Source organism: Brachycentrus maculatus, unplaced genomic scaffold, assembly GCF_059751285.1.
Source record: "Brachycentrus maculatus isolate JH-2025_06_01 unplaced genomic scaffold, ASM5975128v1 h1tg000282l, whole genome shotgun sequence".
Classification (NCBI taxonomy): Eukaryota; Metazoa; Arthropoda; class Insecta; order Trichoptera; family Brachycentridae; genus Brachycentrus; species Brachycentrus maculatus.
In genome coordinates this window covers 382,031-397,082 of record NW_028281033.1, presented here as the reverse complement: position 1 = coordinate 397,082, position 15,052 = coordinate 382,031, and the positions used below count along the sequence as shown (strand labels likewise).

The 15,052-nt window shown below is 32.7% G+C and overlaps 1 protein-coding gene across 1 annotated transcript; it reads left to right on the top strand.

Moving 5' to 3' along the window:
* Positions 1–9,430: 9,430 nt before the first annotated feature.
* On the top strand, positions 9,431–14,479 carry LOC148305183 (pyridoxal phosphate homeostasis protein). Its single transcript, XM_088267107.1, has 4 exons — positions 9,431–9,673; positions 11,750–12,107; positions 12,797–13,038; positions 14,244–14,479. The coding sequence occupies exons 1-4, from the start codon at positions 9,587–9,589 to the stop codon at positions 14,307–14,309; spliced, it is 753 nt and encodes a 250-aa protein (XP_088123233.1). The 5' UTR covers positions 9,431–9,586; the 3' UTR covers positions 14,310–14,479.
* Positions 14,480–15,052: the final 573 nt, after the last annotated feature.

Below are 15,052 nucleotides of genomic sequence, written 5' to 3'. Positions count from 1 at the left end.
TAATATAAACCGTATTTTATCATTGGTTGTAATTCACATAATATGTACCAAATTGTTATTAAATTATGTATTCACACGTGTAATACAGTGGAACCTCTCAAAACGAGCATAATTCGTTCCAGAATCTCACTCGTTAGGCGAATATTTTTTTTTATTTTACCGGAGCGGAAGTCACGGCTCACAGGTGAATGTCGTGAAATGGGGATGTCGCTCGTTAAAGGAGCAACTTTTTCACTTTTTTGCTCGTTTTGCAAATTATTTATTTATTTATTTATTTAAACTTCATGTATAGAAAATAAAAAGTACATTGGCGGGCTTATTGCTAAAAATCAATATCTTCCAACCGACCAAAGACGGACTAGTGATATTTAGCCGTTTGCAATCAGTGGGCAGATAGCGCTTGAACATTTAAAAAAACATAAATTACAAATTGACATTTAAAAAGAAACATAAATTAACAAAAGACGATAATAAGGAGGGCAAAGGAAGAAGGGAGTTTAGGGAAGGAGGTAGAGGGAGGAGGTTTGATCGACAGTTAGGATTCTAATGACAGATAGTAATGTCTCAGACGTTTTTAAAAGTTAATACATATTATTGTCTGATGTAATAGATTTTATCAAAAAACTAAAACAATTATTAACAATTAGACAAAAAAGTATTCTAGGATTCTAATGATAAATAGGTAGAATCAGGTAGCAAGTTTAAGAAAGAGAGGAGGGGTCAGGGGAGGAGGAGATGGACAGTTAGGGTTCTAAGGTAAGATAATGACGTTTCAGGCGTTTTTTGAAGGTTAAGATAGAAGGTGCATTTTTTTTACTACTAGGTGCAAATTACTACTCGTTATGAGAGAAGCTCGTTATGAGAGATTCCACTTATTATGAAATAATATTGCATACATCGAGTTTATGTTATAAAATGATTCACTGTATATATCTTGGTTAAATAAATCATTTTGGCACCGCATCTTGCGATCCATGAGATATTTGCGGATTGCAAGATAGTGGAACAATTTATCATTTAAACACGAAGGATCTTATAATTACATAATATATAAATACATTCCCAGATATAGTACGTATGTATAAAAACATGATTCAACAAAAAATGTGCTAAAAAATTATGTAAAAGCAGTATGATCATTTGGCTACCTTGTTGGAGGTCCCGGTGATTTCTCGCTCTAATATTGTGGATGCATATCATAGTTGTGCAACTAACTAGTAAAAAGTATAAAAATCCTCCAGTGCACGACTAGTAAAGGCAACACAAAGAAATGGGCAAACGATCGAGAGTTTTGTAATATTGTAAAAATAATATGATTATTTTGTACTATTTTTTTTCTTCTTCTAACCCTTATCCGCACCAAATGGTGCAAAGGGCACTGCATCGTATTGACGCAGTGTCCTTACCCTTCAATATCTCTTTTTTTTTCAAAACTACTTGTTTGTTTCGAAGAAAAACTTATTTTTCAATACGAAAATGGTGTTTAAGAAAAACAATTACGACAAATGTTAGCTGGGCTTAAAGAAATTTAAGTTGCTATTTATCATACATATTTATCATTAATTTATCTTAATTTTTCTCTCATAAATACGTGTTCATTTGCTAGATCTACACTAAATATTTTGTACTAATCTTTATGTTTCTGTTGTTAACTATAATTGGCTTGTTTAATGTATATCTTTCAAAGTTTTGTTTTTCATATGTTGCTGTTTTTAACCCAAATAAAAAATAAATAAATCAAATACTGCATCTAAAGAGTCTTCGTTGAAAACTTTTTATTCAGTAATCATTCATCAAAGCTCCTGATTTTTTATATATTTTGATATTGACATTCTTTCAAGAAGTATAATAAGTATAAGAGCACAGTCTCTTTTATGGAGAGGCACAGCGAATCGAAATATAAAAGTTCTCCATATGCATAAATGATTCAAATGTATTATGTTATAAATAAAAATGTAAATATATTAAATGAATAAAAAAAAAAAATATGTATTGTAATCAAGTACCTATACAATGCTGTATTTTGAGTCAAAATGTGTCACGGACGTTCATAAAGCTCTGCGAATAGCTGAAAATACATTCATACCTGCCTAAATATAATATGTGGTGAAAATCGTATTCACCGTCTTTACCCTAAAAACTTACAGTATTTATGGTTTCGGCATTCACTTTGTAGTATGACATGTTTAAATTAAAACCAAAACACTTGATTTTTACATTTTATTACGACTAGTTTCGGAAGCTAGAGATGCATAAACTTACCATATACTATCCAGACTTTTTGAATTACAAAGTCGATCCAAAAAAATATATGAGAGATTCGACTGAGTACTAATACATATTTAATTTTAAAACCAAACGGGTTTTCTAAACGAGTGTCGGGTTGTGGTCCCGTGGTTAGTGTCGCGGACTCTTGAGTCAGAGTTTCTCGGTTCGAATCCACTCTACCACAATTTGATACCTATTTCTAATAATGAGCTGCTTAGGCTCACAGAAATAGTAGGAAATTGAAATATTTATGTAAACAAAAAAATCACTAATGTTTCTTATTTCTTTTAATAATAAAAAAAGCAATGGACGAATATTATTACGTTGTTAAAATGAACTAAGAATACATTCATCTAAATAAAAGCTCTCTTAAACCAACCGTAGATGGCTGCCGTGAACCCAAACATAAGACGTTAAGAGATTTATGATATATGTATAACTTACAAAAAATTGAGCAGTTTGGTCGTCAATCATTAGTAGAATGGCGAATGTCATACTGTATAATGTGATCACTTAACCAGCCTATGACAGGTCATAAACCCTGTAAAATACCCAGACTTCCATATTCTTCTTAATTTATATTGAGATGGCAAAAAGATCTAAGAATGAATGAATGTGTATTAGGCTAAGTGAAATTCCTCTAAAACTGATAAATGAAATAATATGAGGTCATAATAAAATACACGTGGAGCTGATAAACACAACTAAGTTTGGAGTAAGGTCCTTGCAATGTTTTGCCTATACCCAAATTAACCAGCTGCCTGACATATATAAAATAGAATCCAGTCAGGGATCCGAAACGAAAGAACTGAAAAAGTACTTAATGGGAAAATATTTGTGTTAATGATTAGTTATATTTTCTCGTTTGTATCCTTTAAACATGCTTTTTTACTTTACTAAAGATAAATATTTGTGTTTTTTTTTTATTATTTATAAAAATACTTTAATTCCATACTAATTCTGTGAGCCTAAGCAGCTCATTATTAGAAATAGATTTCAAATTGTGGTAGAGTGGGTTCGAACCGAGAAACTCTGACTCAATAATCCGCGACACTAACCACGGGACCACAACCCGACACAAACCTTATAGTCATCTTATTTATTTATGTGCCTATTTACTGTATCTTTTATTGTTATATATTTTTTTAATTGATTTTTTTTACGAAATACATATTTAAATATACAGAATAGTTGATAAATATACAAAATATTGAAAATATAACGTATCTTCCTCTCTAAATAAGTAGATATTTGTGTTTAGAGAGGGAGTTCGTTTTACAATTATATTTTTTTAATAAACAAAGCAAATTAAAACAAAGTAATTTCATTAATCGATTTGGCAGTCACATTGTGGTAAAATCTATCCATTTTTAATTAGTGTTTTACTTAGAAAATACCACTATTTCTTAAAATCTACTGTGACACGTGTTTCGATGCATTCCGCATCATACCATGCAGTGGTATTTACTAAGTAAAAAATTAATAAAAAATAACAAAGTAAATAAATGAATAAAAAATATTACTGAGTATGGAGTTTAGGTTGGGGTGAGTCTTATATGCCTAAATATATTTAATTAATAATATTTAATAATTAATAATATACATATATATATATTACAATTTGCCTTGCGTTTTCTTACTTGTTTCTTTCATATTTGTAATTTATTATTAGATTAAAACCAATATTTTTAGCTTTTCCACTTTTTTTATTTGACCAGCGACCGGGTTTCGTCGTTACCGACATCACCAGTCTGATGATGTCGGTAACGACGAAACCCGGTCGCTGGTCAAATAAAAAAAGTGGAAAAGCTAAAAATATTGGTTTTAATCTAATAATAAATTAAAAATGCAATTCCATCACGAAGTGTCAGTGGATAATATAAATCTTTCATGTTTGTGTTTCAGTCTTGTTAACCTTAATCCCATGTCCCAAAATGAGCAACGGAAATATTAAAGTACCTAATATATCGCTCACTCCTTTCAAGAACGTCATAAATAAAAAAACTTGAGTTTTCAGGAGAACGTTTTTAAAGTTTAAAAATATAATACAATGTTTTAAAAATAAATATCAAGCCAATTACTGAACTTTTTAGTGTGCAACAGATCATTTTAGGTAAAACCTGAAGGTTTTTTTTCTCCATTTGAAACATATTTAGTATATTAAAAAAAAAATTAAACAATACCTTTTCTTCGAGATGCAAAAACAACACTTTTTGCCCTGTAGCGGGTAAATATTAAGTTGAAAATATGCCTCTTTTGCTGGGATATAGTACATTTTCTGGGCATTCCGAAAACATGCACAACTGAAAATTGACAATTTTTGATTTATGACATTCTTGAAAGGAGTGAGCGATATATTATTAATTTAATTGATTTGTGACAGAAACATGGCTTTATAAATTGGCCATAATTGTTATTATTATTGTTATCCCTCTTAAATAATGTAAGAAAATAAGATGAGTTTAAGTTATCTTTTGCTCAAATTCCAAATAGACTTGGTTCGACCTCAATCTATTCTCGACGAACTTCGGGATAGTTACTCACGGAACAGGAATCTCGCTTAGCTGTGGGTTTACAAATACAATTGTATATTATAGTATTTTAAATCTTTAATCAAATATTACAAAGTACACAACTTTACGCCTACGCATTGCTGCGACTCTGGGAGTCTAATTAAATGGAAAAGGAATATAATAGAAAGCGTACATTTATAAAAATATGTTTAATTTTACAATGAAGCATTAGAAATATTTACAACCTATGAAACATCAATGCAGTGACAGCATCTGTCAAGTAGCAAACCCATGACCCATGACCAATTTTTAGTATGGGGTGTGTTGCTGTTACTTCAAAAAATTGATTAAAAACACATGATTTACCTGTCACAGGTAAAAACGCCAGTCAAAGGTGTTGTTGTAAAATGCCAGTCGATTAGCCAGTGTGTTACAAGCGGAAGTTAAATGTAAATATCTAGACATCTAGACCTTTATCAAATCTTCGTCTCTTTTGAGACGTAAATATATATCATTATATTTGGCCCTCCAGGCATTAATCCATTAGATACGGAAGTTAATAGATAGATACTCTAACAATAAATTGAAATAAGATTTCAGACATCCCCTATTTGTGAAAAATAAATTCGAATGAACTATCACATATAAGTGAAAAGCTATTTACTTCATAAAGTCTCAACAGATGGCAGTTTAAGTTGAGTTACCAACCGCGAAAATCGTTGGTAAAATACTCCATGTATATTACTCCAATACATGAGAGAATTCGTGCAATATGGATTTCCAATAATGGACAAATGGTTAACGTTACACAATGTATAAAATAATCGCCTAAGTCACCTAATGACAGGTCGTTAGCCCTGTAAATGACGAGACTTTCATATTTAATATACTCACTTATTTTACAGTTTAATTTAAAAAAAATTATTTAACCTGCCTGCAAGCTGGAAAACTAGCAATGTTTCCTTCGAATACGAAATTTTCAAATCCGGATTGTTTTCCGTCCGGAAAAACGTCCGTTTACTTGGTGCGTAGTTTTAGTATTGGATTGTTGCACTCATAATTCTAAATGTGGAAAACGCTCGTTTGCGAGGAGGCTTAGGAAAATTGATTTCACAAAACGTTTTATTTTACAAATTCCTCTATAATCTGTTTTAAAGTAATTTGCGAAAACGAATCAATAAGTTTTGGACTTTTGTATATTCGAAAATGAAAAATACAAGTAAAAGCATAATTTTTTGTATTCAAATTGGGTAAATTGCATTTTTTTTGTGGAATTGGTATCTATTCTTCTTTAACGAGTAGGTACCTAAAAATATTTTTTTACACTAAATTTCTTTATTTACATACTGGCAATACTGTACACTTTTTTGCGACGGTATTAGCGGGAAAACGAATTGTGTTGTGAACAGTTGTTTTGTTAAAACATTGGTGATACAAGTAAAATCATGTGATTTAAATATAACAGGCAAAGCAAAGGTATTTGAAGAATATCCTTAAACAATTAACGTGTGTTTTCATTCATAATTTTGGAAAATAAGATCGGCTTTGACAGGTCGACGGCGGCGCCCGGCGATAATGGAAAACTAAAGTATCGTTCATTGAGTTTAAAAGGATTATATCAAGAATGCCTTTACGTGTGTCGATAGAACTCTTTCAAACTCACAGAATGGTTTGTTATTGTCCAAACGTCAGATTTCTCTTGGATTTTCTGCGCTCCTGGTAGCTACAAGCCTTCAAACCATGTGTTAAGAGCGGTGGCACATCAAGGTAATTTTTTTTATTACACTGGGCTCGGAATCAGGTAAACCGGAATCTCTCGTGAGATTATCTATCGCGAATAAACTTGTAATAACAACCGTTCAGGCTATTCAATTTTTAAAAAATGTACTCTATCTAACGGTTACAAGGAAACTCGGTGCTGGTCAAATCATTTGATAATGTTTAAAGTTATAGTTGTTAGAAAACGGTAGACATATTTTGTCATCTTTTATTTAGTTTGTTGGGTATCGTCCAAAAATGACCTCGTCTTCAACCCATTTAAACATTTTTTTTTTAAATCTATTTTAAATATGAAATTTTTAGGGGTCGCAGTAAAAAATACACGAAACCTACTGTATACAATTTATTACGTGTTCTATCTAGTATTACCACAAGCCCTATGTACGTATTTTTTTTAAATACGTTTTTTCAACCACGTTTGATACTATTGATGTACGATTCTTTTCATGAATGTGTGAAAATATGTATGAAAACACAAGATTACTAATAAATGTATAATAAAATCCTCAAGCAGGTATAGTTACAAATATAAACATGTAAAAATAATGGATATCGAGAGTCAAAGTTTATTTTCGTAAAAATGGAGATGTTTTGTTGGTTTTTACATTTAAATGTTGGCGCCACCCTATCAAGATTTTCTTAAATCTATCGTCATGTGAGTTTAAAAGGATTCCATCGACATACGCTTTGCGTAAATTGATAGCACCCTTTTAAACTCACAGCATGTATACGAAATCTCGCAACGTTTACTTCTTGAATTCGTGCGCTCCTGGTAGCAAGACGAATTCAACGCCACTATAAAGAGCAAAAGATTTCCGCTCGTTTTTTCCTCGGTTTTAACGAACGCCACGACAAACGTTCTTTTTCTCATTTAATTTTGATTTTAGAGCTAGCTGATATGAACGAAGTTTAAAAAATATTAAATGAATATATATTTTTTTATCGTCTATTTATTTTTATACAGAAACTAAAGTAGAATTCAGAAAACGGCCACTTATTAATAAGACTAAATATGCTGTAAATCGCCCCCATTTATTTCCTCGATATCCAAATCGATAGATGTAGTCAATGAAAAAATCAGGTAAACACATTTTAAATCGAAACTTTGCTAACTTTATTTCCCCTAAATTACAAACTCTTTTTCTGAGGACGTAGAGGGGACGATTAGCGCTTTTAGCCTTCTTTCAGGAATTGAATTGTTGATTGTGACTTGGTCAACTGACGAGATGATTCATTCATTAATCGATTATTTTATCGAAGTAACACTTTAACGGTTTGCAGGAGAAGGTCATTCACATTTGTCGGATGAGTAGTCCGGTGTGTGAATGAATTTCTCAAGGAAAATCAATTTTCTTACTTTTATTTATTTATTGTTTATTTTTACGTTTACTTTTCCTTAATATTTTTTTTACGCTTTATCTTATTTTTCCACCCATTTTCTGGTTTAAAATTTTAACACGTTTTCTATTTATTGTATTTATTAGTTATACTTATATTTACTGTATTTATTAGTATTTATTTTTGGGTGCTACTCTAGAAACCATAGACAATGACAATATAGAATTCCCGCTAAATTTCGCTATACCATTGCACATTATGCGCTCTTGGTAATAGGAATCAATGGAAGCGACCACTTTCTGTTGGAATACTTACTGACTGTGCCTGCCTCAAAGATTGTCTCAGGACTTGTGTCACGTGTTTGTTAGCAACCATATATACCCACCCCGTTATCTCATGTTTCCTTGATAGAAGAAACTTATTCGTTTCCCATTTTGCCCAACGCTAGCGGTATTTTTATTAGTGATACGGAAACTTCATTCCGAACACGAAAATTAGTCCTCGGGTTCGTTTGTAATGTGATGGCCGCTGCTTTTAATCAATTTGCGTGACTTGAGATCGCTAGCATTCGTTATGAAATAAAAAGCAATCAAAAGTAATAATGAAAAACATAATTTTCTGAGCAGGCTACAGCGCGAAAATATTTCGAAAAAGAAAGTGTTCAATGAAAAGAGCTACTTTTTTATTCTTTTTTTTTTACCCTCATTCACCATTTACCCTCATTGAATTGTGTATAGGGCACAGATCGATATAGAGTTAACTTGACAGTTGCTATATGAAGTCCAGCTGATTAGACCTACACCCCAGATTCTTGGATAAACGAGTGTAATATGTTTGATGATAACGTAAATGAAGAAGCTTAGGGTGAAAGATGCTTTATGATTAAGGAAATCGAAAAGGAATCAAAAGGTATTGCAGAAGAGTAAAAGAAAAATATCAGATATGGCTGGGAAACTTGAAATACATTATGATTTGATCACAGCGACTGAAGCAAATTTCATACAATTACACAACAGTCTTTCAACTTTTTAAATGATAAAACGAATTCACCTCATCCTTTTTTTAAAAAGTTAATATTAAGAATATTTTTTTCATAAATCAAATTTGTTGGCGATCAGAATCGAGTTTTATTATCTCTGCATACCCTTGCATTGAAATAAATTAATGATTAGGGATAATACTTCTTCTTCTGCTTAGTGTAGGTCTTATGGCTTATTTTAAAGAAGGATTAGGAAGGATCAATCAATCCATATCTTTGGCAGTCTGCCCGGGAATCATCTACCTTAGGGTTTGCCGTGTAGTGTAATGTGAGAGTGGGAGAGTCTATGCGATTTAAGTGTAATACGTTAAACCTACACTAACTATAAATAATAAAAATGAAAATACTTCTCTTTAATAAATAATAATAAAAAAAATAATAATAAATGTAGGTACCAACCTACCCTTACATCAGTTTTTTTTACCCTCAGTCAAGTACTTAATCCTTTATTGTTTTTGGTTGTAGTAAAAATATTTATGGTATACTTTTGACAGTCGACAGTTAACAGCTGAGAATTTGACGTTTGGCGCGATAGTTTTCCGTTCCGCACGCCAAGAATATATTATAGATAAGATTAAGTTTATTTGTTTGTTAGTTGAGAATTATTTGAAGTTTGTAGGTTATTTTATTCACGCTCTTGACACTTGACATGTCACAGACAGAAGATACAGACGTCATGGGAAATCTAAGAACAGTATTGAGCCAAATAGATGCTGCCTGCTTACGACGAAGCCAGGTATTGACAAAAACTTAATAAATATAGTCCTTCTTCCATATGACGCAGTTATTAAATCACAAAAGTTCCTAGGCCGCCATTAGATTAAACAAATTGACGCCTATCAAAATATAGGTTCTTGCATAAAATGATTACAAAATGTCATGTTAGTATGTAACTCGAACCCTTATCCGCGCCCGATGGCGCATAGGGCACTGCATCATATAAAATCAGTGTTATCTTGATCGTTACCACATGAAGGAAAGGTGATCAGCCCTCCGCTTCAGGTACTAATGCGGGGTAATATTGAATAATTATTAGTGAAAAATCACTTATATTTATTTGACCCCCCCTGGGAATCGAACCCGGGACCTCCAGTACGGTAGCCGAGCGTGCTGACCATTACACTACGGAGGCGGACTTGTCCAGTATGTAACTACCTGCCAATATTTTAATATACCGGTTTTAAAATGTACCCGTCTCTCCATCCGGACAATCATGATACCAGCATGCAAGTAGTATACTATACACCACTACTGTAACATTTGTGACACATTTAGCCTGCACGAAACTTGCATATTGATCTTCGGACAGACTAATAATGCATGTTATTAGTATTTTGTATCGATGTATTACATATTTCATGATGCATGCATTCATTTCAAATCAAAAGTCTCACATAGGCATATGGTACGTGGATAAACTATATAATGACGAAACCTGGTCACTGGTCAAATAAAATTTATATGGAAAAAACTATATAATAATAATAATAAAAATAATAATTTGGATAATTTTTAAAGCGCCATTTTTGTAAAGTAATACCTCAAGGGCGCTTATAAAGACATGGATAGTAAGAATAATAATAGGATGATGATGATAATGATATACAAAAAATAAATGGATTAAAACGTCGTCAATCGGTCTCGGGCCGTCGAGTCTGGGGCGGGGAAAAGATGAGCCGACAAATTAAAACGCCTTCCTCTTGATCCCATGGGCTGGAGAATGGCCAAGGTGTTGGGCAGGACGCCTTCCTGAGCGACGGTCGTCACGCTGGAGGGCAGCTTGTTGAGCTCCTCGTCATTGTGGATGGCCAACTTCCAACTTCCAGACTAGCACAGTTCAAACGGGACTTCATTTTTATCCTCTTTTGCCGCCCTTCCGTGATCCGACATGATGGTTTTGTCTCTGAGGTATATAGATGGAACAAATTGTATAAAGTTATTTTATCATACATAATATCACCTTGAAGCGCAGGACTGTTCACCTTCTTCAACTTTAGCCCTCTGTTCTCCAATGCTGGATATAGGCCTCTTCCATATCTTATCATATAGGAAATGTCCTCCGGTCTGTTGCTGCCAGATTTTACCCCCCACAGCAGCTATGTCGTCAAACCAATCTTTTTTGAGGTCTTCCATCTGTTCACCTTGCCTCCACATAATTAACAATTAAGATAACATTCCGTTGATACAGTGCAGTACCCTATGCAGCATTGGGCGTTGATGAAGATTAGAAGAAACAGATATTGAAATTTTATATATCTTAAAAGCTTTATAAAATTAAACAACTTTGTTTTAACCACTTTTTTATTATTACCACTTTACGTATGGGTGCGCCGTTTCATACTGTTTTTGGGTGATTTCATTAGTAGTTGTTATTCGGATTTGCTACGCAATGCACAATAAAATAATATTTAGGATTTTTTACGGAGTGTGTGGAAGTTTTTGGTAAGGGAATGTAATTAATTAAAAGTAATTATGAGTATTTTAATGTTTTACAATTTAATAAACCCTGATGATGACAAGGTTCTTGTCGAAACCGGTAGGTTTAAGTGTAATAATAATAAAAAAGTGGTTAGAACAAAGTTTATAAAATGTGCCACAAAGTATCTGCGAAAAGCATTTAAGAAATTATCTATCTTATTTATTTTTCTTCTTTCCCTCTTTCAAAATTTAATTTTTGTAAAAATGTCAAAATGTAACAATTTCATTTTAATCTACATTTGACCTGACGATGGATGAAGTGGTATTCCACAAAGTGAACAATGAATGATACGGAGAGTGCTAGATATTGAAATACCTATTTTGATGTTTACAGGCGTTACCGAATATAAAACCTCGGTTAGTTTGCGTTTCAAAAACAAAACCAAATGCTCTTATTATAGAAGCGTACGAAGCCGGCCAGAGGCACTTTGGAGAAAATTACGCCAACGAACTCAACGAGAAGGCCGTCAGTTCGGACATTTTGGAAAAGTGCCGGGATATTAGGTGGCACTTCATCGGCCATCTGCAGACCAACAAACTGAACAAGGTCATCAGCTGTCCCGGGCTGTTCATGGTGGAGACTGTGCACTCTTTGAAACTCGCCGATTCCTTGAACAAAGGTTGGCCCAAGTACGCAAAGGAAGATGAGAAATTGCATGTCATGATTCAAGTCAATACGAGCGGTGAAGATGGTAAGTTTTATTTACTAACCTGTCCGGGAGTATGGCTGTACTTTCCTCAAAAGAGTATGAACATATGTATGGCGTACATGAACATCCGCGCTTATAACTACAGCCCGGGGACATTTATTACTTAAATGGTACTTATACTGCCATCTGTAGTTGTATTTAAAGACTAACACCGCACTTCACATTATTTTTCTGTTATATACCCACAAAATTTTACTTAAAACAAAGTTTGTATGACGTCATAGTAATGACGCTGTCAAAGAAAATCCATGAAATAAAACATCGATAATTTTGGTTTGAATCATGGTTACAGGAGTAAATAATTTTTTTTATCTAATTATTTTTTGACATCTCATCAAAGATGAAGAAGAATATGGGAGTCTGGGCATTTACGGGGCTGATGACCGAATTAAAATTTGAGTAGTGTGGTTGTCAATAATGGATAGAATTGGTGAATGTTACGCGTGTGTAAAGTGATCACATAAACCAGCCTATGACAGCCCAGACTTCCATATTCTTCTTCATCTTTGATGAGATGTTAAAAAATTATAGTCCCAAGATTCTCCATATAGCAGTAATGACAAATGCAAAATTGTTTTTAAATCTTATGATCTTGAATTACACTAACTTGTATATTGCTGTGCATTTTTTTTCAGATTTGTGTCTTTTGTCTATTTTTGTGTCTTTTTTAGTAAAAAATGGCGTGGAACCATCTGATGTGGCAGAACTGGCGACACACATAAGGGAAAAGTGTTCCAATCTCATCCTCAAGGGTCTTATGACGATAGGGCAGTATGGGTACGACTGTAGCAAAGGTCCCAACCCGGACTTCCTGACCCTAACTAAATGCAGAGAAGTGGTATGTTCCGAATTGGGCTTGAATATCGCTGATTTGGAATTGTCGATGGGGATGTCTAGTGACTTCGAACATGCCGTGAGTATAAAAACGGTTTATTTTTCGTTTATTAACCTTTTAAACGCGTTAACTTTGTTCCTAAGAGACGCGGCTGTATTTCGCCGTTTTTTAAATGATTACTTTTATCATGTATTTAGTTATGAAACGATTTATTTTCCTAAACAAAAACTTTCAATGGGATTCATTGTGCCTTTTTGGTACTCTATAATACACGTGTGTCACATTATTCTTGAAATATATCGTAATATAAACAAATTAGATCGTAACATAAATAAATCAAAGCACGCATCGTGTGTCACTCTTACCCACTGGCGATGCGTAGCGTCGAGAGTGAGACAGATATAGGGCATGATTATGGCGTGGACAAATTACCGACCGCAAGAAAAATCAGGGATCTGTTGTTTTATTTATCCTTGTGATGTTACAAATTATTAGTCAGATATTTCAACAGATGTCATAAGGCCGAGGATTGACGTATTATTTTATCCAAAGTTCCACACCATGAAAAAATCCCTCCAAGTTGAACTGAGGTTCGAAACTTGGAGCAAAGTGAAAACACAAACGCTTATGTCAGCCGCGTATGGGGCATGTCTTGTTAAAACACATACGCTTATGCGAGCCGCGTGGATCCGGTTAAAAGCATTGTTTACTTTGTGGCATGGTAATATAACACTCCATATCATTTATTGTTTACTTTGTGTAATATTACTTAAAAAACTTTAATAATTGGCTTTTTTAAGTTGTATTATACAAAGTGAATGATGAATGATTAGAAGTGTTATAAAAATGGTTAACTAATACCTGATATACATTATATCCACATATCTGAGATGTCAAAAAATGATACGAAAATAACTCCTGTAATTGGAGATCATCCAGATTTTGTGAACAAGTATTTGGAGACATTCAAAATGTTGTAAATAAATTATCTGGTCAAATTATAAGCTTAAATAATAAAAATGAAAATGATGTTTTCTGTTGTTTCTCATGTGCGTGATTATAATCCGGGATTCGAACCTCACATACTAATAAAAGAGTTTCTGCCCAGTAAAAAGCTTCTTTTCATCTCACCAATAGATGTGTCTAGTGAAGTTCTAGTGATTCAAGAATAATGTTTCAAAATTGGTTCATATATATAGAATGGTGAATGTTACATGTGACTTCCATATTCTTCTTCATCTTTGATGAGATGTCAAAAAATGATATAAAATATATCTTTTCAGATCGAGTTAGGAGCTACCAACGTGAGAGTAGGATCGACAATATTTGGACCTCGCATAAAAAAATAAAAACTTTAAACATACTCCACAAAACTTATACTACATAACTAAGACAATAATTATTATTATGTAATGATATTAGAAACATAATCACTCAATAGGGGAAAAACAACAAAATAATTATAATTTTTTTAAACATGTTTTGTTAATATATTAAATTAAATATATATTTTGTAGAATTTTTTTTTTTTTAAAACAGTGGAATTTTGATTATTTGCATGTGAAAAAATAAATAAAAACACACATCGCTCACTCCTTTCAATAATGTCATAAATCAAAAATCGTAAATTTACAGTTGTGCATGTTTTCTTAATACCCAGAAAATGTACTATATCCCAGCAAAAGCGGCATATTTTTAACTTAATATTTACCCGCTACAGGGCAGAAAGTGTTGTTTTTGCATTTTGAAGAAATGGTATTGTTTCTTTTTTTTTTTTAATATACTAAATATTTTTCAAATGGAGAAAAAACATTCACGTTTTACCTAAAAAGATCTGTTGCACAGTAAAAAGTTCAGTAAGTGGCTTGATATTAATTTTTAATACATTGTATTATAATTTTACACTTTAAAAACGTACAAAGTACATTTAAAATAGTACATTTTCCAGGCATTCCGAAAACATGCTAAACTGAAAATTGATGATTTTTTATTTATGACGTTCTTCAATGGAGTGTGCGATATATGTAATAAATAAAATCCTTCAGTCAGTTTTTTTAGTGTGTCCATAATAAAATATGTACCATTTTAAGAC